The following is a 27,874-nucleotide window of genomic DNA, read 5'->3' on the forward strand; positions in this document are numbered from 1 at the left end:
CCTGAGCCAGGCAAAAAAAGACGTAAACGAGGAGACAAGATTCTGACTCTCAAAAAGGGCAGCTGTAAATACCAATATGGATAGTTTTGAGTATTAAGCCGTACTTTAAAGATAATACGAACAGGATCCAGAGAAGTTCAGAGTAAGGGAAACATGTAAATCCTTCTAAGCCTTGAAAGGGCCACCTTCTAAAGATGATCAAAGTTTGATAAAGAATGGGACCTGGATCTGGCCAGTTAGCTCGGTTAGAGCACGACTCTACAACACCAAGGTCACGGGTTCAGATCCCCAAACCGGCCAGATGCCCCCGACACCCCCAAAAAGAATGGGGCCAGATGTGTCCTTTTCTATTTTCACTGATTTGTGCTCACAGCCCTTTAGTCATGGCAATTGGTGAGTGGAGCTGGGGATCAACTGTTTGGTAAGTAAAATGACCAAATGGATTTACAAACTCATGCTCCATCCTCTTCCAGGCCTTCCCAAAAGAAATGTCAGCTATTTGCTTCATTGTCCACACTAACAGCTTGGCTCTTCAGGCCTTACATTCAGGCAGTAACTGCAAATACGTGTCCGTCACTGACAGGGAGGCACCAGAGTCCAACTCACGAGCAAAGCCAGGACTGTCCCAAACATCTTCACCCGAAGTTAGAACAAGGAAACAAGGTTTTCTCATGAACCCTATGCCTGGCCCCCTGGAGAAGAAACCAAGACGTAGGATGGAAACTCCAGGACCGATGCATAAATCATTTCTCGCCAGCTGTACGCTCAGTTGTTGGCGCCAAAACAACCAACAAGGTCCGTCCCAGCTGGAACTACACGTAAGACACGTAATCGATAACCCTCCGCCTCGTCAAATAGTCCTGACCAAGATGTGTTTGATACACACTTTTCCACCTCAAAACCCCTCAGTAGGTAGGAAATGAGCCTCAGAGCCGCATCATCTTTCTGTTCGAATGGAAATGTGGGTTTTCTAATCATTTTCTCTCCGCAGATTCCTCCGCCAGAACTCATATTCGCAGCGCCTTCACTTCCGGGTACGCCATTTTGTTGCCTCCATTTCTCCAGGAGGGGGGGCTAAAGGCCCCCAAAATATGCATATATGAAAAGGCCAAAAAGTAACCGTCACTGACAGGGAGTCTTAACTAGAGAAGGAAACGGGACCACACCGGCAGCCTCGGGGAAAGCGCAGCCGGCAGCGTCCCGGACGAGGAGGTGAGAGGGAAGAAGACATGCGTATACTCTGGGGAGCGTCAGGGCTGGAATGGAAAATGCCGTGAGAAGTCGCACCGCTCCCCAGCCCCGACCGAGCAGCACCCCCTCACCAAAGCAGGGGCAGCTGGGGAAGGGACGGAGAAGAAGGGGATGCTGTCGGGAGGAAGGGGAGGGGACTGGGAGGAGGTGAAGAAGGGGGTGGGTGTAAGACCTGAGGCTGGGGAGCTGGACCAAGGGAAGCCAAGGCCACAAAGGTGACCACTAGGGGGCGGTGTGGAGCCGGGGTCGATGACTCCCCTCTGTCAGAGAGGACACTGGTGTGAGGTACCGATGTGATAGAGAGGGAAACCGGGACTCTAATTCTCTGACCGCCATAATAACCTAAAGATTATTAGTGAGCTCAGTAATCTGAACAAGAGCAGTAACGGCCCCGCCTCCAGTTCTTGCAGATGTTTGTACATCTCGCCGCCCAGTGGGGACGTGTGCAATACAAAAAGAAAAATAAATGATTGCTAGATAATGGGTTCTTCAATTGCCCCTATCCTCATTAGCTTTGTCCTATTCTCACAGATTTCCTTCAACCAGCAGAAGTCATCCCATTCCTCTCCCCCATCCCAGAAAAGGATGTTTTATGGCTTACCTGCAATTTAATATTTTTGGCCATTTGGGACCATATTTTTTTTTGTTTTTGCAGACATAGGCATACTGGATGAGACCACATTTTCATCGTACCATTTGATTACCCAGTCCAGCAGAGATATTCTTAGCATCTGTTTTCATACTTGCTTTGATAACAATGAGAGAACTGCCCCACCCAAATTCTTATCTGCCCCACCCAAATTCTTATGTAAACAAAAGTAAACACTCTTTGGTAATAGAGTACTTTGTTGTCAAGAGCTCAAGCACGTCATACATTATTAAAACACACCTACCCAAAGTTCTTGTGTGTTGTGGGGGCAGGGAGTCAGTATTTTATTTATTTCCAAAATCCTCGGAGGAGGGTTAGAACAGATTTTTTTTTTTTTGTAAACAGCCTTAATTAATTAACTATTTAAAAATTAACTTTTTTTTTTTTTTTTTGGCGGGGGGAGCAGGCTGGTATGGGAATCCGAATCCGTGACCTTGGGGTTACCAGCAGCATGCTCTCCCAAGTGAGCTAACCAGCCAGCCCCTAATTAATTTTATTTTTCCTTGTATAAAACTATGTTGTAGTGACAGCTGGAGCCTGGGTCCTCTGCACAGACTCTGGTGTGGGTCTTTACAAGATAGTCAGTGAATTCCTGATTAGGGACATTTGTTGAACACAATCTCCTTCCGGAGGTCAGGGGCCAGATAGCTGTAAGTCTTGGAAGTAGCCTTAGTGTAGTGCTCAGGGTGGCAGTGCAGCACCTGGCTGAGGTGTAGCGGTTGTCAGTACCAGCCATCAGCAGCAGCTTCTTGGGCACAGGGGGCCAAGACAATGGCAGTGCTTCTGGGGGCAGGGATGAGGTACACCAGCACAGAGCTGCACCAGCCTGTCACCTTGCAAGGGACATTGTGGGGCTTGTCAGTCTTGTTCCCCCAGTAGCCTGTCTGAACCAGGACAGTGGAGAGTTTGGCCAGGATGATGGCCTTTCAATGGCGGTGACTATCTCCTTGGAGCACTTAATACCCAGATCATGTGGCCATTGTAATCCCTGATGGCAACAAATGCCTTGAACCTGGTCCACTGGTCAGCATGAGTCTGCTTTTGCATGTGCATATCTTAAAAACCTCATCCTTGAGGGATGTTCCCAGGAAAAAGTCAATGATCTCAGACTCCTTGATGGGCAGGGAGAAGAGGTAGATCTCTTCCAGGGACTTAATCTTCGTGTCCTTGACCAAGAGGCCCTGCTTAGTAACGGTGATCCACTCCTTGTCCTCGACCTTGCCTCTGCAAGCTCTGCAGCCGCAATCCTGGCCCCAGAAGCCTCTGTGGAAGCCGCCACACCCTCCCATTCTAGGGCCCACAGGGCCCTCCTTCTGTATCGGCGTTATCCACCATTTGGTGTTCTCTAGGAGAAGAAGGAAACCAGATTTTGTTTCCTCACTTTATATATAGGGAAAGTGGAGGTACATCCAGTGAAAGAGAATGTTTTTCCCTTTGTTGTTAGTAGCCAGGGAGTCGGAATTGCCTAGACTGTTCCCTAGTCTGTTAGGTTATATCTTTTGTCTGGTGGGTTCTGCCAGCATTGACATAGGATACAGGGAGAATGGCACATAGTCCTCTCAAAATGCTGTTATTTTAAAAATACATTTTACTTTTACTTAATATAGATGCTTCAGGTTAACTCAAAAGAATAACTGAGGATAGGGAGAGAAAGAGCCTTGAAGAATACATTTCTAGGAGACCTTTTTTATATCGGGTGATGTGTATACACCTATTTACATTTTAATCCCAAAGTTTGATTATATCTCTGTATAATAAGAAATAAGGCTTTTCCTGTCTTGTTTGAAGAATGGAACGATGTATTTGGGTTAAGGACATTCTTAAGTAGAACTGGCTTCCCCCCTCTCCCATGAGTACATGACAGTGAAGAATACGATAACTAGTAGTACAGGTTGATTTGTTCTAAGGCACCAGCAGTTATACCCACCTTGCATTCGCACCACCAGTGCAAATGTTAATGTGGTGAAAAAGGCAAATAATGTCTTAGTATTATAATAAAAATAGTTTTGACCTCATGGATCCCTGAAAGGGTGTTAGGGATCACCAGGGGTCCATGTACCACACTTTTTGAACTGCTGGCCTAAGCAGGTCAGTGTTTGCTCTCAAATTTAAGCATAATTATATCTTTACACCACAGTCAGAAGATACAGAAAAGGTTAACAAATACAGTTTGATTTAGAAACCTTGATGTGTCCTGTTTCATTGTGCCATCCAAAGACCTGTAAACCTCCAGAAAGAGTAGTCAGTTGCCAATAAGTGTTCCCATAATTTCCATCAATCAGCAGTTCCACAGGTGGACATCCTCCTTGGTCCCTGCCTGAAAATCATGGTGTATGTTTTATTGCTTTGTACTGTGTTCCTTAAAACCTACTCTACCCCTGGTCATTTCAAGGGGATGAAATGCTGTTTTATTGATTTCATAAACTAGAAAGGTGGTAATGTGTTACACATATTTCTGGAGCATTTTTCTGGAGATCGAAAGTGAGGAACTATCCTTTAGGGCCTGATTCTTTCTCAGATATCTTATTGTTTGTGGTAGGTGAGGTTGAAAAGTAACTGACCTACCAGACAGTCAACTTAAAATGTACAAGTATCTTAACATATATTCAAGTACAAGAAGTCTTTTAAAAACATTTTACAGGCAGCTACCTGAAAACTTTTGTTCCTATGCATAAAGATGTCTTTGGTGGACTTAGGGAAGAGGTTGCTAGAAGCAGCAAGAAAAGGCCAAGATGATGAAGTGAGAACATTGATGGCAAATGGAGCCCCATTCACCACAGATTGGGTAAGCTTAATGAAAAGGTCTCTTAATTATTTCCAATACATGCTTTTACCAGCCTTTTTCTTAAAAGCTAAACACAGTTGATTTCATTCCTTTTCTATCTCATTCCTCTAACAAGTGTTTTATTTTCTTTGTCTCAGCTGAATATGTGATTTTCTTTTCCTTTTAGTTTTCCAAATTGAAAGAATCTCCTATGGCTATATAAGTGGTAATTGTAAGGTATTATATACTTGTGATTTTCTATAATGCTTTTTAGAGTATTTTCTTAAAGTTTAATTCTCTCTGGAGTGTAATTGAGTTATAGGCTTCTGTAATTAGCTAGAAATTAAACAAAATCAGTATAATAAGAGTGCAATTCTAGACTAATAAATTCTTTGTTCTTTTTGTCTATTCTGTCCTGGTTAATAAGGAATTCTAGTTATTTTGTTTCCTTTACCACTCTTAAAAAACATTAAAGAGAAAGGTGTAATTTTTTGAGCCTAGACAACTAACTTGGAGAACAGAGAGTTTCAGAAAATCCAGGTCCAGGTTATAATGTGGGCTTTTTTAACATTCACAAATTTTGTACAAATTGCTTAATTTTATTTTGTTTGGCAGTTGGCTTGTAAGGGTATCCAAACCCTTGACCTTGGATTTATTCCCACCATGCTCTAACTAAGTGAGCTAACTGGCCAACCCCTCGTATTGATTAATTTTAACATTTCTAAAAATGAGTGACCTCTATTCTACAGTGATTAATTCATAACTTCAGAGGCCAACAGGTTCTTACCACTTCACAAAAAGGAAGAAAAGGAAACCCATAAGATTAGCATTTCTATAAATAGACCTGAAAAGCGCAATTTAAATCCAGTCAGGCAAAGAGGCTGAATATATGAAAGCCAAAGAATAAACTAAACAGGCTTAAAATAAAGAGCATAACCCAAAGGAAGAAATAGATCTCTGGCCAAACTAGATGCTGATTGATATCTCTTAGAAAATTTACTACATTGAGATGACACTGCATTGAGACTTGCTTATAGCTGTTGATACACCACTGCTAATTTTTTTTTTCTTTTTTTGGTGGCTGGACAGTATGGGGATCTGAACCCTTGACCTTGGTGTTATCAGCACCACGCTTTCTCAAGTGAGGTAACAGGCCAGCACCCACTGCTAGATTTTTATTGCCTTTTAATCTCATCAATCTTCTTGCTCTGCTCTACTGTGGCAACAAACTTCTATTCCAGCCAATCAGATTTATACCCCAATTCCCACATGTAGCTTTCTAATCTCTGCCCCTTTCCTAAGAATTATTTTGAACCTGTCTATACCTTCTCTTTACCCCTGACTCAGAATGCTCTTTTTGATTCATTTTTTTTTTTTTTTTACCTTCTTTTGAACCCTGCTTAAAAACATGTTCTTTAGGGAATCTTACCTGATAAATAAATTCACCTGACTTAAAGCCATTATACTTAGCACTTATTTAATTGGTAGTATATTTATTTGCCTATTAGTATATTAATTTTTAAATTAAGTCATTTCTTCAGTCCTATCTGCCCAACCAGATTCTTCCTGCAAAGACAAGAACCAAAGGATTCACTTCTTGTTCATTTACATCTCTCCAGCAATGATCTAGGACTCTTCACACAGTGGATATTCAATGAGTATTATTTTCCCGCAGCTTGGAACATCACCCCTCCACCTTGCAGCCCAGTATGGTCATTATTCCACAGCAGAAGTGCTTCTTCGAGCAGGAGTTAGCAGGGATGCTCGGACCAAAGTGGACAGGACCCCCTTGCACATGGCTGCAGCTGATGGACATGCGCACATCGTGGAACTACTTGTTAGGGTAAAGCAAGGATAGTGGTGGGGCTATGTTGTTAAAAAAAGACATCCACCTGTTGTCTTACTTAAACAAGTGGTAGGAAACTGGGATGGGAAGGATTAAGTTTAGGACATTGAGTTGCATCTCCTTCAGAGTCATAGATGTGAGGAGTTTGTTTTCTAATATTTTAAAGGCTAAACAGACTTTATTGATTTTTCTTCATTCCCTTTCTGCAGGTGTTCTCTGCACTTATGCCTATTTTTTCAAGCACTCAGCTCTTTGTTAATACATGCAACAAAAATCTGTTCTTTCCCCCTTCCTCTTCCATCTGTTGTAATTTCCCAGTGATGTCCTTAGAAGACCCATTTATTGAAAACATTATGTCTGTCAGCATTCAGGAAAATTTGAGAAATGTTTTTCCCTTTTGTATTCCTTAAATGTGATCTAAATTTATGTGTAATTACTATGGAAATCCTCTGTATTTGGTGAAGGGATCTTGCACCTGTGATACTGTAAGCAGTATTTGTTGAAAAAATTGCTTTTCTATGACAGAATGGTGCAGATGTGAATGCCAAGGACATGCTGAAGATGACAGCTTTGCATTGGGCCACAGAGCATCACCATCGAGATGTTGTAGAGTTACTTATCAAATATGGAGCTGATGTCCATGCTTTCAGCAAATTTGGGAAATCTGCCTTTGACATAGCCCTGGAGAAAAACAATGCCGAGATTTTGGTCATCCTCCAGGTGTGGTTCTTTTTATACTCCCCAGAGTATACTTCAATTGAAGTTAAGGATTTTTTTGTAGGAGTTGAATCAAAACTGAATTTTCCCTATCTTATCTAAGTAGTACTTATAATATGTCTCCATCTTGTGACTCAGTGTCATTAGTATATTTTAAAAAATAATAATAACATTCTATAAAGCCCTGAATTATTCATGGTGATTAAAGAACAAAGTTGTGGCCAGTACAAAAATGACATTAATTTGGCTTTAGAATTTTTTCTCCATGATATTTCCCTTTCTAATTAAATTTGACTTGGGGCAATATTAAAAGTCACTTTGTGTTATTCTTAATACATATCAAGTGATGTGAGACAGTATTAAAATTAGCCATAATGATTTCAATTATTAATTTCTTTTTTTTTTTTTTCTGACCGGTAAGGGGATTTCCTTGGCACAGTGTGGTCTGCACCGCGCTCAGCCAGTGAGTGCACCAGCCATCCCTATATAGGATCTGAACCCGCGGCCTCAGCGCTACCAGTGCTGCACTCCCCTGAGTGAGCCACAGGGCCGGCCCTCAATTATTAATTTCTTAAGCCAGCACTTGTATATCAGGGAACAATTGAATGGGGGATATAAAAATGAATAGGACATGGCCCTGCCTTTGGAGTGTTTACAACATAAGAGTAAAAACAGGAAGTAAAGCATTACAATACTATGTGATACACAGATATCTAGCAAGTGTTATGGGAGCACCGAGGAGGGAGTGTTAATGATGCTTAAGGGAAGTATTAAAGTATATGTAGGATTTGGGCCAGCCCGTGGCTCACTCAGGAGAGTGTGGTGCTGATAACACCAAGGCCATGGGTTCGGATCCCATATAGGGATGACCGGTTAGCTCACTGGCTGAACGTGGTGCTGACAACACCAAATCAAGGATTAAGATCCCCTTACCGGTCATTTAAAAAAAAAAAAAAAAAGTATATGTAGGATTTGAACTGAGTTTTGAAGGAGAAATAGGTAGAGAATTATAGCCTAAATTATATTTTAGTCTCGAAAAAGAGCAAATCAAAGACAGCTGGCTGGTTAGCTCAGTTGGTTAGAGCATGGCAACGATAACACCAAGGTCCAGGGTTTGATCCCTGTACTGTCCAGTTGCCAAACAAACAAACAAACAAACCCACTATATGAAGAAAGACATAGAGGATAGGAAAATGTGGAATGTTAGGAAAGAGTAAATAGTTGTGTGAGTAGAGAACAGGCAAAATAAGTGGTGTCTGGGAGTGGTGGATGCTGAGGCTTGAGAGTTAGGTTGAGTTCGAACATAGGGGTATTACATGGCATGTGAAGGAGTTTGAACTGTATGTGGGCAATGGGGATCCAATAGAAGCTTTTAAATGGAGGACTGGTATGATTAGATTTGTTTAAAAAGATGACTGTTTGGAGTGTGACACAGAGATTGGAGAGAGAAAACACTTAATGCTAAATAACCATATGGTGACTTTCATTAGGCCAGGCGAGGGCCAATGAAGGCTTGAACTGAGAAAGTGATAGTGGAGAATAGAAGGAGGGGCAGATTCAAGAAGGAATTTAACAGTGTCCAAAGAATGGATAATGTTTCAGTTGGAGCTCTTAGTCAAGGGGATAATTACATATGAAAAATAGTCATTTCTGCTGCATTTTCAGTTTTTTGTTTGTTTTCCTGATAGATGGTTCCCTATAGACTGGTTATCCTCTTCAACTTTCAATTCCTTGTTTAGAGCCCTTTCTTAACTGAACTATTTTAGTAGTGATCATATTTGTAGAAAACTGCTTTTAAAGTAAAAAAATAAAATAAAGACAAGCAAGTTTTTACTGAAATTGAGCAAATATCCCTGGAAGCAAAAGTGTAGCATATGGAACTAGGCTTTAAAATCTGGCACTCATTTATTTGCTTGTTATACTGTCTCTTAGGAATTTCTTCAATGGCAGGATGGAACAAGTAGTTGTTCTCTGTGGGTTCTCTATAGGGATCTCCTACTCGCACAGTGTCTTATAGATGGTTGATCATGGAATGTTCGTGCTGGAAATTACTTTTTAGACTATTCAGGCCAACTCTTTGATTTTTCAAATGAAAATAAAACATGAGATCCAGAGAAGTTAAGTAAATTATCTAGAAGTTTTTGCAAATAATACACCTTTGCTTTCTTCAGGTAAAAGGAAGCTTGGGAAAGCAACCTAATATCTCTGTTGCTCTGGTCTGAAAATAAAAACAGTAGTCTTAATGAGAACTCTTGAGTTCCCTGGGAAATTTTGTGCCAGAACTAGTTCTGCTTGATGGAGCACTGGAGGTGGGGGTTGGGGTGGTAAAACGCTGTTCAGGAACTGTACAACTAAAGCTAATAAGTGTTCTGACTTTGAGATATCCTGCCTTGTTTGGTAGGAAGCAATGCAGAATCAGGTAAATGCCGATCCTGAGAGAGCAAACCCTGTGACTATGGCTGCTCCCTTCATCTTCACTTCGGGAGGGGTTGTTAACCTCGCAAGCCTTGTTTCTTCAGCCAACACCAAATCAACCTCAGGTAATGTTCTAATAATGTGGCGTTTATTTTAGGCTTAAAAATGATCAGAACCCCAGGTTTAAAAACAAAAACGAAAACAAACAAAAAAGAACCCCAGGTTTTCCTAGAGATGAATGCATACACTGTCTGATACCCACTGCTTTATTAAAATATTTCCAAAACAGAAGCTTTATAATAGATTTCAGAACTAAGGCGTTTATTTCTGGAAGAAGGAAAGATCATATGTAGGGATTATACATGATTACTTACTGTGTTAAAAGTAAAATATTCTACAGATTAATCTATTAATCTATTGAAGGATTATGACTGACCTCAAAATGAAAATATAAGTGTACCTTGATATGGCACTGCTAAGGGAAGTAACTAAACATTCATAGTCTCAAGCAGTAACAAATTAAGCAGAATAAACATAAGTGACTGTTGGAGTGTTAATATAAAAGAGGTACATGTGATTATTTGATTTGTTCTTTAGAGCACATATAAAAACAAAATAGAGAAAAATATTTGGTGTTGGTCTTTTGAGACCTGTATGTTTCAAACAAAAACTTCTACCTAAAAAGGAAGAAATGAGTTTATTTTCGACATCTTCCTTTACAAATATTTGTTTTACAGTGGAGGAACTTGTGTTCTCATTTAAATAAATTTTCAAGTTGATTCTTGGTTCTTTTTCTGTTTATGACTTTAATTTTAAAATAAACTACTGTTTATAACACCAAGGTCAAAGGGTTCAGATCCCCACACCAGCCAGCCACCAAAAAAAAATAAATAAATTTAATAAATAAATAAACAAACAAACAAACAAACAACTGTATTCCTAGTTAAGTTTGTATAACACCAAAGGAAGGATCTTGAATGAGGCATTACTGAGAGGCAGTGTGGTAAAATAGAAGAAACATGTACATAATATACACAGAATTTTAGAATCAGAACTGTGTTTAGTTATTTATTGATTGACTAACTGCTGATCTTGGGAAAATTGTCTCTCTCATCCTTGTTTATTTATCTGTAAAAGTGGGATAAAATAATACCTACTTTATGAGGTTATTGTGAGACTTTGAAATTTTGTATTTCATTGTCCATTTTATAGCAAGGCTTTAATAATAACTATCAAATGAAAATAAAACTTCTCAATGAAGGTCGACCCTGTCATGCCCACAAGGGGGCAATAGTGACCTTCATTTTATAGGCTATCAGCAGTCATTTAAAATCATTTTGCTTTCAGCTGGATGATTTTTAAAATTTAGCTTAAATATACATATATATGTAATCAGAACATTCACAACCTTTTGGATTTGTAGTGATTCAGATCACATTGATTAGAACAAATGCTTTTAGGGCCAGCCTGTGGCTCACTTGGGAGAGTGTGGTGCTGAAAACACCAAGGCCATGGGTTCGGATCCCTATATAGGGATGGCTGGTTAGCTCTCTTGGGAGAGCGTGGTGCTGACAACACCAAGTCAAGGATTAAGATCCCCTTACCGGTCATCTTTAAAAAAAAAAAAAGAACAAATGCTTTTATAATCCAAAAGTCTTTAGAAGCCAATAAAGATATGTGTTCACAAATATGTGAAAAGAGCTAGTTGGTCTTTGGGCTACTGAAATTCTCCAGACCCTGCTCTGGAATGATAAGCAAAGTTGAACATATTCAAGATAGATTTTCTTTGTCTTGGTTTTCTGGAGCCAATATCATGTTTGTTGTGTAGCTTTTGGCAGACCTACTCTTCTTTCTTTTTTTCCTATGCTGAAACTGCAAATTGAAATTGCTAAACCATCACATAAATAGCATAAATAGAGCTGACCTCCCCAATCTCATCTTATTAATGAAGCAGTTCTTCCTAGCTGTCCCCCTTAAGTGGATTGACCTACCTGATGCTTAATCAGTGCAGATGACAGAAAGGAGGGAAGTTATAAGACTTATTCGGGTTGTGTGTTATTCAACTGAGTTAAAGAATTTTCTTTTCTAGAATGGTTGGCCAGTTAGTTCAGTTAGTTAGAGTGCAGTGTTGTAACACTAAGGTCAAGGGTTTGGATTACTGAACTGGCCAGCTGCCCAAATAAAAAAAAAAAGAGAGAGAGAACATAGAATGGTTTGTGGGCTTCTTGTTTCCCGTCATCCAATATTTTTTAAAGAATTAACTGAAAGTATCCTGGGATTATCATTTTAGTAAATATTTTTGATACCAAAATCCAGATTGCAAAATTCACTTTCAGATTTCCTATCTGTGTCTAAGGATATCAATCATCATCAGTGCTACCATCAAACTGCAGGGATTTGGGAGGGCAGACTAATTTAAACATTAATCAGGGCAAAACGAAGTTATGAAGATGAATTTCCTGTTTCTGCACAATCATAAGATACACTCCAAATTCAAATATAAATAGCTTTGTGTTCCTTCATAAACAGCATAGGCTTTGGAATCAGATGGATTAAATTCTAATCTGGGTTCTGACACTTACTAGCCATATGACCTTGGGCAAATTGGTTAGTTTTTCTGGCTCTAGTTTTCACTAACTTATTGAAATTGTTTAGCCTGTTATTGCTCACTTTCCTAAATCCGGGTCTGAAGAGATTATTTTTATAAGCCGTGTTCTGAATAGGTGGTAAGAGTCATCACTCATAATGCCTTTTCCCTTCCAAAAACAATGGCATCAGTTCACATGTTACTTTATTTGATGTTGCATCTTACATTGAAGAGAAGTAATTAACATTCTTGAACATTAAAGTACTTTTTTCCCCCTCTAATTCACTAGGATAAGCATAAAGAAGTAATTTGCATTGTCTCTTTTCAGTTTTAACTGTGCATGTCAGAATACTAAACCTGGTTTTTTACAAATGTTCTTTCTTCATTTTGTTATTGAGGAGAAGTTGGGTGAGTTGTGTTTGAATCAAAGGGAGAGCACCATTAGATTGGAATCATCATAAACTGAAAAGCATATACTGTTTTTCTCATGAAGGAGTTCTACACAGCTATTCTCCAAGCTGGGTAGCTTACCTGATGCTTGGCCTACTTGAACTTTAATTACCAGAGACTTGGATTTTCTTTTTTCTTTTTTTAACTGTGGTAAAATAATAACAGCCTTGTTTTTTGATTGCTTATGATTTATAGTCACATATATTCCAACCTCCATGAGGGACATGTGTCTAAAAATTGCTTGTTCTTTGTTTCAATTGAGGAGGACTTGTGAGTTCCAGTATCAGTATTTGGTATGACAGGCTGAGTGACAAGAAAAGCATGAACTGAGCAGGAAAATTCGGGAATAGGCTGTGGTTGAATCTTGCTCCGCCTGGAATCATTAGATAGACATAGACTCCTTGTGGAGGTCAAATACTGTGTTCCACTCAGACCACTTGATTCCCTGGGTATTTTATGAGAGAATTAGAATAAAATTGGTTATCATCACTATCTCCACCCTCATTCCCACTCCCCAAATTTTTGACTAAGATGGTTTGTAGCTGTGAGGAGTACCTACACAAGATACCAGTAATCAACCTTTTTAAGGAAAATCTGCTGGAATTTAAATTTATAAACCAGTTAGTTTACGTAGATTAATCACATCAGAAAAGTATTCTTTGCTCTGTGGAAAGGTTTTCTATAAGGAGTGTTAAATAGGAGTTTCCATAAGTATTTTACAAATAAATGACTTCTTGATAGAAGAAAAGCTGGAAAGAATCTTTAAGCATAGATAGTAGGAAAACTTAAAAATTAAGAGAACATGGACTGGCTGGTGAACTCACTCTGTAAGAGTACCGTGTTGATAACACCAAAGTCAAGGGTTCAGATCCCCATACCAGCCAGTCAACACACGAAAAAAATTAAGAAATCATTTAAAAAGAAGATAAGTATATCTCTGGAAAGAGGACAAACTACATGATGATTTGTATAATTTAACTATATAAACATATACATATAATTTCTAAATTTTTAAAATATATAATTTATAAACAAGTATGTGTAATTTATAAAGAATTATTAATTAGGAACAGTGGGTCACTATTAAGGGGTGAGAACTCTAAAGAATACAGAAATAGCTAATAGGGAGCAGCCACTACTACTGTACTGACAAAGCTTAATCTCATGCCAGCTGACAAGAAATGTTTATAGGGTCCAGCTCCAGCATCACAAGACAGGGGCAAAGAAGGATAGATTTGGAGCTGAGAGGCAGTAAATTCATACTTGGCACAATATGTATCACTGAAATTATAGTGACAGACATAGGGAAATACAATTCACTTTTAAAAAGTTAAATTTATGTAAAACTGTTGAATAAATACTTTTGGTTCATAAATTTAGGCATGCCTGTTGCCAGATCTAATGTACTTCCGTCTTAGAACTTAGCTGTGAGTCGAAAAAGAAAAAAAAAAGATAAAGAATTTAGCTGTGAGAATAGCACACAGATACAGGAGAAAAAGGTGATGAACAAAGTTTTTTTTTAAAGCACATCACGACTCAACTAAAAGTAGATAATTACTGTTTTTAGCATTAGTTGATTGTACTTCCCTTTGACATTCAATATATGAACCTTGAGGATTTTAATTCTCCCTGCACTAGAGGTGAATCCTATTCTTCTCACCTATCTAGGTGAACAGAGGTAGTACGGTTGAGTAAAGTCAGGAAGGGCCTATTCCTTCACCACTGCTTAGCTTGAGGTGAGGCATGCTTTGTATACTTACTGCCTGCTGCCAAGGAGAGCTCTGCACAGTCAGCAGAGGGAGTGGGTGGCACTCTTGGTGTGTTAACTACTAATGCTCAGCATTGGCAGTGCCAAGAGAATGATAAAATGAGGGGAATGTAGTGGCCCTGTACCAAGCATATTAATTTAATCCACTTTAAAGGAAAAACTTTTTAAACCTTAAGAATTTTGACACCATAATAATTGGTTTAGATTTGGATTAGAGAACAAGATTAAAGACAGTAGAGTGAAAAGCTGAGGTTTTAATTTAATAAGCCGTTTTTAGTCTGCCTCGATTTATTCTCTACATTGGTCCTCATTTGCCTTTTCTACTGAAATAGGTGACCCCCAGGCCTCAACAGTACAGTTCTCAAATTCTACCACCTCTGTGTTGGCTACCCTTGCAGCTCTTGCTGAGGCATCAGCCCCCCTCTCCAACTCACACAGAGCCACAGGTAGGTAAGGGACTTCTGCTGGGTAAATCACCATTTCTTCTTTTGTTTTTTAATCTCCAGCAGATTTAATTTGCATGAAATATTAAAGAATTATAGTTAATTAGAGGCAGCTAGGAAAAAGGAGTGTGGTATCATTGAGCATCAGAAAGAAAAATTGCTAAGTGATTGAGTCAGACAGTGGAATATCAGAGAATGACTGAGTTACTCCTCTGTATTTTTACAGTGTTTTGCTTTGTTTTGTTTTGTTTTTGCTGGCCAGTACAGGGATTGAACCCTGGACTTGGTGTTATCAGCACCATGCTATAACCAATTGAACTAAGTGGCCAGTGTCTGTATTTTTAGTTTGAAGTTTGTTTGCCCTGACTCCAGTAGCTTTAGATTGAAATGTTTAGTCTTATGGGGCTGGCCCGTTGCTCACTCAGGAGAGTGTGGTGCTGATAACACCAAGGCCACGGGTTCGGATCCCATATGGGGATGGCCGGTTGGCTCACTGGGTGAGCATGGTGCTGACAACACCAAGTCAAGGATTAAGATCCCCTTATCGGTCATCTTTAAAAAAAAAAAAAAAAAGAAAAGAAATGTTTAGTCTTATATTAGCAGATGTTTTGGAGATACTCTATGTTATGTTTTGACTGATGCTATGATAGAATGACTCAAAATAGCAGCTTATGTGTCTTGTATCAAAGTATTAAAATACATGGGATTGCTACCTTTCTCATTGTCATATGAGGTGTTATTGGAGGTGTTATTTTGGCATTTCTTTTTTTTTTTTTTTTTTTAAACTTCTTTTTTTTTTTTTTTTTTTTTTTTCGTGACCGGCACTCAGCCAGTGAGTGCACCGGTCATTCCTATATAGGATCCGAACCCGCGGCGGGAGCGTTCCGCACTCCCAGCGCAGCACTCTACCGAGTGCGCCACGGGCTTGGCCCTATTTTGGCATTTCCAATGGAACTGGGCAGATGTATGCTGTATAGTGCCCTTCTGATATTTAAAACAAAAAGGTTTCAAGTCACTTAGCCAGAGGCAGTGGTCTATGGGGGAAAAGCTTAGGGCTTCACATAGTTAAGGACAGATAGTCACATAGGTTGGGCTGAGTAGTCATCTAGAAATCTTTCTGCAACCCTCTAGCAGTCTACTTCATGATGAATGAAAGCAGACTGTTTTGATTTCTCTTTGTTACTGACATTTGGGTGGTGAGAACATTCCTCCAATTCCAATTCTATTTTTCTGACTGGCAGTCATCATAAAGATCTCTACTCATATGTGTATGAGTGAGTGTCATGGCAGAGGGAAAAGCAATGTATTAAACTTGTCCTTGCTATTCTTTTGGTTTGCTCTTTGATCTTGGATAAATCACTTAACTTCTCCAGGCCTTAGTTTCCTCATTTCTGTCATGAAGGTTGGATTAGATTATCTATCGATGTCCTTGTAGCTATAACATTTAACTGTTCTTTGTTTCCAAGAGGTGTGAATGCTTTATTTCCATTGAACTACCTAAATGTGCCTCATATGGATGCTCCATACGCATTTGTTATTGAAAAATTCTACCTGTGACTTTTTAAATAGAGAAATTCCATAGTGGTAGCATTTGTCTTCCATAATAGTGCTTTGTTATTGGGATATTGACTAACCAAACTGAAAATCTTTATTCAACATAATACACGTAAAGTTCATAGAAAGGTAACTAGCACATAGTAAGTAGTCAGAAAGTGTTAGCTGTTATTAAATACTGCTGTTGGGTTTGTACTGGCCAGCTGCCAAAGTAAATTAATTAATTAATTAATTAAACAAATAATTATTGCTGTTGATCTATCAGATTAGAAAAGCCACCTGCCATTTTTGTCTGTCAAACTTCAATGTTCTGACTACTTGATATATTATTTTGTTAATTCACTATTAAATGTCCCCATTTTCTTATAGAAATGATGTGCTCTAATTTATAGCTATTTTTCTGTGTTCCATAGATTTATTTAGACTTTCAATATGCTCCCTGAAAAATGGGTTCCAAGATCAAATATGCTGAGGAAACTCAGCATACCTTATACCCTGTTGGAGAATCACAGTGCTCATTTGCCTATTCAAGTCTGAAACTTCCTATAAAACAAACAAAAAAGTTTAAACATATTTAAACCAGCATTTTGAAAATGTATTAAACATAGAACTCATCTTTAATGAAAGCTATTAACATCTCAATGAAGACATTTTAGAAAATACGTTCTAATGTATTCCCTATTTTCTTTTCTCCTCTGACTTAGCCTTGTTCACAAAGCAAACTTTTGTTCATTGAATCTATTTTTTTTTTCAATTTTTCCTTTCCCTGAACATTGTCAACTTCAAGGAAGCTAAAATTACTGTACATCCATCTTTTAAAAAGATGAAATTTTAAATTTACTTTTGTCGTCTCTAGCCAATTCAGAGGAAATCATAGAGGGAAATTCTGTTGACTCATCAATCCAGCAAGTGGTGGGCAGTGGAGGCCAAAGGGTCATCACTATAGTGACTGATGGAGTCCCTCTGGGTAATATCCAAACTGCAATCCCTACTGGAGGCATTGGCCAGCCATTTATTGTAACTATGCAAGATGGACATCAAGGTGAGTTATCCCATGTAGATAATTGTTTATTAAAAGATCTTTTAGACACTCCACACTCCCCTAAAAATGAGGCATTAAAACAAATAATGGAAGTGAGAGAATGCCAGATTCAATATGAGGCAAAGAAGCTCTGAAAAAGAAACAAACCAGGCTGGCAAAGGCTAATTTCTCTAATATGTATAAAATGTGAGTTTTTATGATCTGGTAGAAAAATAACAAATATGAAACATTAAATGCAGAAAAAGAAAAACATAGGGCTGGCTGGTTAGCTCACTTGGCAGAATGTGGTGCTGGTAACAAGGTAACAAGGTCAAGGATTCGGATCCCCTTACTGGCCAGTTGCATAAAAACCCCCCAAAATAAACATAAAATAAAAAGGAAGAGAAAATTAATAAATAATATGAACCAATACTGATGGCTCTTGAAAATATGAAAATATGTTCAATCTATTTCATAAGAAGAGAAATGCAAATATTACACTGAGATACTATTATAACACTATATTTTCAAGGTATAAGGCAACAGGCACCGTTGTAAATCACTTGTGAGAGTATAGATTAATCGGTCCTCTAAAGAGCAAGTTGGCAACATCCATCAGTATTAAAGATGTACATGCCTTTTGGCTAAATAGTTTTTTTCTATGAATTTATACTCACACGGAAATGACATATATACTAAGTTATTCATTACGGCATTATTTTTGGTTGTTAAAGATTGAAAATAGGGCTGGCCCGTGGCTCACTCGGGAGAGTGCGGTGCTAATAAAGATTGAAAATAACCTGAGTATATGTCAATAAGGGACTGGGTAAATAAATTATTGTACATCTATACAGTGGAATACTATGCAGTTGTAAATAACAATCAGGAAACTCCTTATATACCAGTGTGGAACTATCTCCAAGATGTATTGTTAAATGACAAGAGCAAGACACAGGACAGTGTGTAGAATATGCTATATTTGTATTTTATAAATGGGAGGGGTCTGGCCCCAGCTTTTAATTTTTGAACCATGTAATGTATTACTTACTAAAAAATATGTAAGTAAGGGCTGGCCTGTGGCTCACTTGAGAGAGTGTGGTGCTGATAGCATCAAGGTTATGGATTTGGATCCCTATGTAGGGATGGCCGGTTCACTCACTCGGGAGAGCGTGGTGCTGACAACACCAAGTCAAGGGTTAAGGTCCCCTTACTGGTCATCTTTAAAAAAAAAACAAGAAAATGTATGTAAAATTTTTTCAAAAAGAGAAAGAACCCATATACATTAAAAATATTGTAGTTTGGGGTCAGCACCATGGCTCACTCGGGAGAGTGCGGTGCTGGTAGCGCTGAAGCCCCGGATTCAGATCCTATACAGGGATGGCCGGTGTGCTCATTGGCTGAGCATGGTGAGGACAACACCTTGCCAGGGGTTGCAATCCCCTTACCGGTCAAAAAAAAAAAAAAAAAAATTGGAGTTTGAAAAGAGGAGCATTGATTAATTTCCTTTATTTGTGTCTCCAAAATTTTAACTTGGTCTAAATGATTATGGGGGTTTTATAATTTGCAAATTATTTGGGGGTTTTTTTGTTTGTTTTTTTAAAGATGACCAGTAAGGGGATCTTAACTCTTGACTTGGTGGTGTCAGCACCACGCTCTCTGAAGTGAGCTAACTGGCCATCCCCTATATAGAGATCCAAACTTGTGGCCTTGGTGTTCTCAGCACCACACTCTCCCAAGTGAACCACAGGCCAGCCCTTAATTTTCAAATTATTTGAATTGATGGATCTCTCCAGTATGGGAAGAGAAGATAGGAATTAAACGTTTGTAATCCAGATTTTGGTATCATAAATTCTTATTTGTATACTACTGATGTTTTGTGAATATAGTTATCATTTTAAGTTTTTTAGGACTCATTGGATAGGTGGGAGCCTCTGCTTATAATTGGAGATAAATAAATGAGAAGTGAGTTGTTTTGGAGAAAAAGAATAGCATTAGAGGTTTTGCCTAAATGAATTACACTACTTTTTACAAATGTGTTTAACTAGGGCTGAAGAAGGAAAACTGAGATTTTGTGAATTATCTTAGGAATTTTTTTTTTTTTTTTTTTTTTTTTTTTGGCGGCTGGCTGGTATAGGGATCTGAACCCTTGACCTTGGTGTTATAACACTGTGCTCTAACCAACTGAGCTAATCCACCAGCCCTATCTTTAGGAAATCTAAATCCCAGACAAAGTCCCATTTCCATTCAGTATACTCATACATCTAAGCTGCTTTCTACTGCTATCAGTTGATGAGTACCCAGGAACCCAGGAATACAAGCTAATTTTTATTTATTTTTATTTATTTTATTTTTTTGGCAGTTGGCTGGTAGGGGATATGAACCCTTTACCTTTGTGTTATCGGCACTACACTCTAACCAATGAGCTAACTGGCCAGCCCACAACCTAATTTTTAAATCAGCCAAATCAAATGACGAGGTAAATCTGTTTTAAAAAATCATAGTGCATCCTAAAGTATAAATATAATTTTTAACTTTATTTTGAGATGAGTATAGATTCATATATAGTTCTAAGAAGTAATACAGAGAAATCCCCTACCCAGTTTCCTCCAATGATATCATTTTGCATAACTCTAGTACAATGTCACAGCCAGGAAATTGACATTGATACAGTCCACCAGCCATGTTGAGATTTTTCCAGTTTTACATGCATTCATGTTTATTCATTTAAATGTGTGCACTTAGTTCTGTGCAATTTAATATATGTGTAGATTTGTGTGAGCACCACCAGAGTGAAGATATAGTACAGTTCCATCCCAAGGATTGCCTGTGCTACCATTTTATATCCACAGCCACCTCCTTCCCACCCCATTCCTAACCTCTGGGAACCAGTCACTAATCTGTTCTCTACACTTTTGTCATTTCAAGAATGTTATATAAATGGAATCATATAGTATGTAATCTTTTGAGAGTGGCTTTTTTCTCTCAGCACAATTCCTTTAAGATCCATCCAAGTAGTTTGCATCAATAGTTTATTCCTTTTTATTGCTGAGTCTTATTCCATAGTATGGATGTACCACAGTTTGTTTTACCATTTACCCATTAAAGGACATTTGAGTAGTTTCCAGTTTTCAGCTGTCTAAGAACAAAGCTGTTAGGAACAATCACATACAGGTTCTTTCGGGAACTGAATTTTCAGTTCTCTGGGATAAATGCCCAAGAGTACAATTGCTGGGTCATATGGTAAGTGCAAGGTTAGTTTTGTAAGAAACTGCCAAACTGTTTTGTAGGGTGGTTATACCATTTTACATTCCCACCAGCAATTTCTGAATAATCCAATTTCTGTACATTCTCTCTAGCATTTACTTTTATCACCTTTTTTTTATTCTAGCTATTCTGATAGGTGTATAGTGTGTCATGGGAGTTGTGTGTGGGGGCATATGTGTGTTGACCCTTTTTTTCACTTACCTATGAGAAGAGAAATAATTTAGACGAGATCGGGTGCGTTCAGGGTGGTATGGCCATAGACAAGAAGAGAAATAATTTAGGTACAGTTAATGGCAACCTGTTTCATTAGAAGTTTCTCAAAAATCTTACGTAAAGACTTCAGGCCTTGTTTAGACATGTTATTCCTGTAGAATTTTTTTTCCGGGCCGGCCCGTGGCTCACTCGGGAGAGTGCGGTGCTGATAACACCAAGGCCCCGGGTTCGGATCCCATATACGGATGGCCGGTTCGCTCACTGTCTGAGTGTGGTGCTCACAACACCAAGTCAAGGGTTAAGATCCCCTTACCGGTCATCTTTTAAAAAAAAAAAAAAAAAAAAAAAAAAGAATTTTTTTTCCCATAGACAAATAGACTTATTCATGTAAAATTGATAAGCTAATTGGTCATAGCTGCTGACCAAGAGTCAGATATCTTTATATGAGTCTGGGATTTATCTTTATATAGGAGAACTGGGACTTAACTGCATGGCTTTCCAACCTGCAAATCTATACCCTTTCTTCCTGAGACCTTCTTAGTACCTCTTTAATCTTTTTTGTTTCTCTCTGCAGAGCCATGCCTTACTTGTTGACTGTAAAATCCAAAAAGATATGAAAAATAATATGTCGAAGAATATATTTCAGTTTTCTAATCAAAAGCAAGCAAAATCTCTCTGTATTACTGTGTATTCATCACCTCCAATTGGTGTCCTTTGGCTTGTAGTTCTAACAGTACCTGCTGGTCAGGTTGCAGAGGATACTGTAATTGAAGAGGAAGAAGAAACAGAGAAGTTGCCACTGATAAAGAAACCAAGGATAGAAGTGATGACAAACAGTGTGGAAGGAAGCAAGGTAATGTTTTTAGCAGTGATAGAAGAGAAAGGAAAGAATCGAAAGCCATAACTATCAAGGCATGAACCCTTCTTCATCTTTTTGTCTACTGTCTGGATCAGGAATTCTTACCTGCTGGTGACATGGTTTACTTTTACAGGAAGGCAGCGAAAAAGAGCTACTACAGCTGAAACTCCAGGAGGCCAATAGAAGAGCCCAGGAATACCGGCACCAGCTCCTTAAGAAAGAGCAGGAGGCAGAACAGTACCGTCTTAAGCTAGAAGCCGTGGCCCGACAGCAGTCCAATGGAATTGATTTTACCATGGTTGAAGAGGTGGCTGAGTTAGATGCTGTAGTTGTCACAGAGGGATAGTGGAAGAGAGAGAGACAGAAGTGACTGGGTCAGGAGGGACCACAGAAACTCATACTGGAGTGTCCATGGAAACTGTTTCATCTTAACATGCAAGGGCCACAACCTGCACTGTGTTCATCTTATTCCTCTTAAAAAGAAAATACAGAGGACAAACATTGTATAAAAATTCAAAATTTCCAGGCTGACCAGTTAGCTCAGTTGGTTATAGTGTGGTGTCGATAATACCAAGCCCAAGGGTTCAGATCCCTGTACCAGCCAGCTGTCAAAAAAAAGGAAAAAAAACTTGAGAAGAAAACTATAGCAGAGTATAGTGCTTGGGCTGAGAAAGCTTCTCTGTGCAACTGGAAAATGCAAAGCCATATTTAGGAAACACTTCTGAGGGGCCAAAAGAATAAGGATCAAATTTCTCAGCTCACATCATTGCTTTAATCATAGAGGTAACAGAATGCTGGATGTTGTGTGTTAATTGTTTATTATCTTTTTTTAAAGAACTAACTTTCTATCAAAAGATTTTAAGATAACATTCCTAATACATACACACTAAGAACCTTTAATAATTTTTTTATCAAGTGACTTGAAAATTTGCCTTAGATTTATGATGTGTATCTGTTGGAGAAACTAATTGGGAAGGAGGTTAGAAGCTTTTAGGAAGAGAAAAGGAATGTATTTCACTTCCAAAGGAGTAAGAATTCCCAACTATCCTGAATTAATTTCACTAAAAAAGAAATTTGTGATTGCTTGACAAATTTGTATCCATTGTGTGCCTATAGCTCAGATGCCAGTTTAAGAAACCAAAATAGATGGGCCGGCCCATGGCTCACTCAGGAGAGTGTGGTGCTGATAACACCAAGGCCACGGGTTCGGATCCCTATATAGGGATGGCTGGTTTGCTCACTTGGGAGAGCGTGGTGCTGACACCACTAAGTCAAGGGTTAAGATACCCTTACTGGTCATCTTTAAAAAATAAAAAAGAAAGAAACAGATAGAGTTTTAAAAAACTGGAAAGAAAACTTGTTTATGTGAGAGAGGTGTATATACAACCAAAATCCTCCAGGCTGTGTTTCCACAGTGCTAGAAAGTGGCCTAAAAGAGGCTTGTGGGACTATGAAACTCCGGTCTTGAGATACTACTTTTCTCTGGCTGGATTTTATTAAATCACAATCATGAAGGTAGTCTGTTGTCAGAACAACTTGCTTCCAAACATTTATTTATAATATCAAGCTCAAGCTCTTTAATTTATAGATTTTAATCAACTTTGTTGAATTTTCTAAGTGGCATTCAGGCCACATGTGTGCTTTTCTGTGGAGCTTACATGGTATCCTCTTATGTGCAAAAAAATCGGTGGGGGGGTGGAGATGAATGCTGATGATGTTGTATAATTTTATTTCCATTTGATTGGGGATGAGTAGATTGCTCTTTTTCTTTAAGTTTGGGCCTAGTACAGAACTTCATTCTCAGTGTGTGTTGACAGAGGAAATAAGAACTATCAGTGCCCTGAAGTAAAGAACCAAAGATTCTTGTCAGATACTTGTTTACCTTCCTCCCTTCTCTCCCACTATGCCAACTCCCTATGCCCAGAGACTTTTGGAACGTGTTTCATTGCTAGGTTTTCTTTATATGTCATCATGGAGTTTTCCCCAAAGAAAGAGAATGTAGATAGAGAGAGAGAGTGGCAAGGTTACATTACTGAGTTATTGCCTTTGAAATTGGGCCCTCATCATTCTAGGCTTGCTTGCTTGTTTGCATTGTTGTAAATTAGAGGAGGAAACCAGAGGGAGGTGTGCCAAATAAACATTTGAATAACTGTTTAGAATATTGTTTTTTTAGTTAGTGATCATGGGGAAAACATGCATTTTTTTTTTTTTTTTTAAGATGACCAGAAAGGGGATCTTAACCCTTAGCTTGGTGTTGTCAGCACCATGCTCAGCCAGTGAGCGAATTGGCCATCCCTATATAGGATCCGAACCTGTGGCCTTGGTGTTATCAGCACCGCACTCTCCCGAGTGAGCCACAGGCCGGCCCCTTTTTTTTTTAAAGATGACCGGTAAGGGGATCTTAACCCTTAGCTTGGTGTTGTCAGCACCACGCTCAGCCAGTGAGCTAAACAGCCATCCCTATATAGGATCCGAACCCACAGCCTTGGTGTTATCAGCACTGCCCTCTCCCAAGTGAGCCATGGGCCGGCCCTAAAAAATGCATTTTTAATTTGGAAAAAACTTGACAGTTAACATGGTTCTATTTACTTTGATTAGTGAAATAATTTGCAGAGGTGTAGAATCATTTTGGGCTCAAAACAGACTGAAAATGTAACCTGCCAAACCAAATTTAACAAACAGAATTGGCTGTCAGAGGTTTATAGGCAAAAATATCAGTTTTGAAATTAATCTTGTCTACTGGCAACCTTAGCTAGGTTTCTCAATGGATCTGAGTACTGAACACTTCCCAGATGATTGGAATTATTCTAGTAGTTGGGGATGACAGGGATATTCAGTGGAAGAGTTTCGGTAAAGGTGAGGATGAAATTGTGGTATCGTCTATCAAATCATCCTGTTCCTGTTTGCAATGTTTTTCTTTTTTCTGCGTCCCTTTGGGAATCAGGTGTTTACAATAGGCTGCTGCGTGTGGCATTTCAGAGCCTTAGCTTAACGATAGAAAGGACCAAGTATCATTTAGATGTCTTTTGTTTATGCTCTTGGTGCCATGTGTCGACTTTAATTCCTTTTTTCGCCCCTGTTAAGGGGCTGTGGAGGTTAACTCTGCAGAAGATATTCAGGTCCAGCCACCTCACTCTCTGGGATAGCTACTGATTGGGGACAGGGAATGTCCATCCAATGCTCCCTTCAGAGTATATAGATTCCCCTCTTTATTTGGAAACTGTTTAGGAGTTATTTATTATTATTATTTTTTCTGTAGAAGTTATCATTCCCACCCAAAAAAAACCTCTAATACAGGCCAAGTCATTTTTGATGATGGGGTCTCTGAGATAGGGTTTGTTGGAGGAGAGGCTGGGGTAGGGAGGGAGAGAAGGGAAATGTCTTTAAAAAGAGATGGATAGGGGCCGGCCTGTGGCTCATTCGGAGAGTGTGGTGCTGATAACACCAAGGCCACGAGTTTGGATCCCTATATAGGGATGGCCGGTTCGCTCACTGGCTGAGCGTGGTGCTGACAACACCAAGTCAAGGGTTAAGATCCCCTTACCGGTCATCTTTAAAAAAAAAAAAAAAAAAAGGGAAATAGGATTTGATCTCCATTTGTATTGCCTTGGGGAAAATGGTAGGTCAGGATGCCATGAAGTAGTTAGAAATTAAATATTGAATGCATTAATGGAAATATCATTCCATGATTTTTACATATCTTTCTGGATCAGTCATGGAAGGGGAAAATGTAACTTAGATCTGGATTAGGGGATTCCAACTGGCTTATTGGCAAGATTGCATTATTGAGAATCAAATAAGACAAGTGGATCAGAGTTGGTGCTTGAGGGGACACTTGGAGATTAGGACATTTATCATCTTTAAAATAAAGCTGCTTTAGCAGTATCAATATTATGTCAGGAATTTTGGACCCTACATTTGTATTTTGGTACTAAGCCTTCCCTACAAAAAGAGAAAGAAACAAATTTTACTACTTCTGTTCTTGTTCCTAGCTTCAGGGAAATTAATTATAAATGTGTAACTGTGCATTCCCTTCCCATCACTACTTCTGTGGGATATCTTATTGTAATGCCAGAGTTGAGGTCTCTTAATTGAAATATGGGAGAACTTGGTTTTAGGTTTTCTATATTTTGAACTCAGTGCCTTAAAAGATGTTCTTTTTCTCTGTCAGATATGCATTGTTATTTTTGACTTTGCCTTTACCCCTTCTTCAGTCTTACCATTGCATTATTAAAATTTTTGTGTCTGCTCAGTAATGTTAGAAATCTATGTCATACAAAATGACTTCTTTCTTTGTATCAATGTAAAAAAATGAATTTACCAAAGGGCTGTCCACTTGAAGTTAGGTATTGTATGACCAGGGTATTTGGTAACAGTAATTTTATTTATCTTATTTTATTTTTTTTGGCAGCTACCTAGTACTGCGATCTGAACCCCTGACCTTGGTATTATAACACCCTGCTGTAACCAACTGAGCTAACCGGCTAGCCCAGGCCAGGGTATTTTTTTATACTCCTTTGCTGAGTGTATGTTAGTGTGTACGTTTATATATACATATAGATTTTCCCACTTTTTGTTTTTTTGAGGTTCACCTCTAAAGTACTTGGTATAGGGCTGGCTGGTTGCTCTGTTAGAGTGCAGTGTTGTAAAACCAAGATCAAGGGTTCTGATCCCCTTACTGGCCAGCTGCCAAAAAACAAAAACAAACAAACAAAAAAAGCAAATAAAGTACCTGGTACAACCTAGAAATATTTTTTATTTCAGGAAACACATAGAGAGGTTTTCTTTGGATTCACTGAATGGGCTGAGGAAGAAAAAGCATTACTTTGGCCCTTCTATGAGACATGTGCAGTAAGGGAAGTAAGGAGAAACCCGAAGAGTGAGGCCCTAGGGAGAGCCAATACCTGGCTTTATAGGGAACTTGTTTAGCATATAATATATGCTGAAAGATTCAGAGCAGTGTCAAGAAGAGAGATGGAACTGTCCCTCCACAGGGCAGGTCTCCTTTCTACTCCTATGGGAACTATTTTGAGTGGCAATTGTAAAATCTCTTGCACCTCTAACAGAAAAGAAAGCTCAGATAAAGGGCCATGGCAGAAGGAACAGACATTCTATACATCTACTTTCCTACTTTAGAAATCTTATCATTTTGAGAAATGATCATTTTGAGAAAGCTTGTATAGCTTTCTCCTAACAACATTATGGATCTCCAGAGCTAGAAGATTTGAGGCATATATTGAACTGTTCCTAGAAGTTTAATACTGAGTGGGAATCGGTTTTTGTCCTAATTTATTGGAGAATGGCTTTCTGTTCTCTACTCCTTGTGCAGACCCATCTCTGGATGGCTTGAAAAGGAGCTTTTAGAATGGAATACATGCCAAGACCACCGGTACGTGCTCTAGGCTCTTACCTATTTCCATTTTATGAGATGAATATTTCCTTTTTCTGAGTTATTACTCTATTTCCTGTGCCAATTTATTTAACAAGAGACTAGGAGCAAGAAGTATATGAATTAAAATTCAATTGCTTTGAGCCTCTGGTGCTGCCCTTTTTTTATTTTTATTTTATTTTTTAGTCTTTCTAGGATTAGGGAGTGGGGTAACCTTCCTGGACTCTACAATAGCAATTTGGCTAGTTAATGGATGGAAATTGGGCCGGCCCGTGGCTCACTCGGGAGAGTGCGGTGCTGATAACACCAAGGCCCCGGGTTCGGATCCCATATATGGATGGCCGGTTCGCTCACTGGCTGAGTGTGGTGCTGACAACACCAAGTCAAGGGTTAAGATCCCCTTACCGGTCATCTTTTAAAAAAAAAAAAAAAAGGATGGAAATTATGATTCCCTATCCCCCACTTCCCCACTCCTCCCACACATACTATTTCTGCTTCTGTCTTCCCATTCTTATCTCATTGAGTCTTTCCCAGACACTAGAATTTAATTAGTAGGTCATTTCTAATCTTTGGACCTCATCCTTTCTCTCTCCACTCCCCTCATTTCCTACCACGTATTTTGTTTATTCTGAGGTGGTTTGTTTCTGAGAATTTATTGAGGTCACACCCTATATCCTGTGCTCC

General features: G+C 38.8%; 1 protein-coding gene and 1 pseudogene across 1 annotated transcript; one reads left to right on the forward strand and one right to left on the reverse strand.

The window, feature by feature from the left end:
* The first annotated feature begins 1,150 nt into the window (after positions 1-1,150).
* GABPB2 (GA binding protein transcription factor subunit beta 2) lies at positions 1,151-22,576 on the forward strand. The gene is made up of 9 exons (XM_063104599.1): positions 1,151-1,212; positions 4,542-4,685; positions 6,340-6,507; positions 7,036-7,230; positions 9,629-9,767; positions 14,780-14,893; positions 17,301-17,486; positions 21,668-21,795; positions 21,935-22,576. The coding sequence occupies exons 2-9, from the start codon at positions 4,578-4,580 to the stop codon at positions 22,145-22,147; spliced, it is 1,251 nt and encodes a 416-aa protein (XP_062960669.1). The 5' UTR covers positions 1,151-1,212; positions 4,542-4,577; the 3' UTR covers positions 22,148-22,576.
* LOC134384263 (small ribosomal subunit protein uS5-like) lies at positions 2,414-3,189 on the reverse strand (annotated as a pseudogene).
* Positions 22,577-27,874: the final 5,298 nt, after the last annotated feature.

The sequence above is a fragment of the Cynocephalus volans genome, chromosome 8 (assembly GCF_027409185.1).
Source record: "Cynocephalus volans isolate mCynVol1 chromosome 8, mCynVol1.pri, whole genome shotgun sequence".
Classification (NCBI taxonomy): domain Eukaryota; kingdom Metazoa; phylum Chordata; class Mammalia; order Dermoptera; family Cynocephalidae; genus Cynocephalus; species Cynocephalus volans.

Coding starts and splice junctions, on each gene's coding strand:
- GABPB2 (XM_063104599.1), top strand. CDS start 4,578: ATGTCTTTGGTGGACTTAGGGAAGAGGTTGCTAGAAGCAGCAAGAAAA. Junction 9,768..14,779: donor CAACACCAAATCAACCTCAG/GTAATGTTCTAA, acceptor CTACTGAAATAG/GTGACCCCCAGGCCTCAACA. Junction 17,487..21,667: donor TATGCAAGATGGACATCAAG/GTGAGTTATCCC, acceptor TTTGGCTTGTAG/TTCTAACAGTACCTGCTGGT.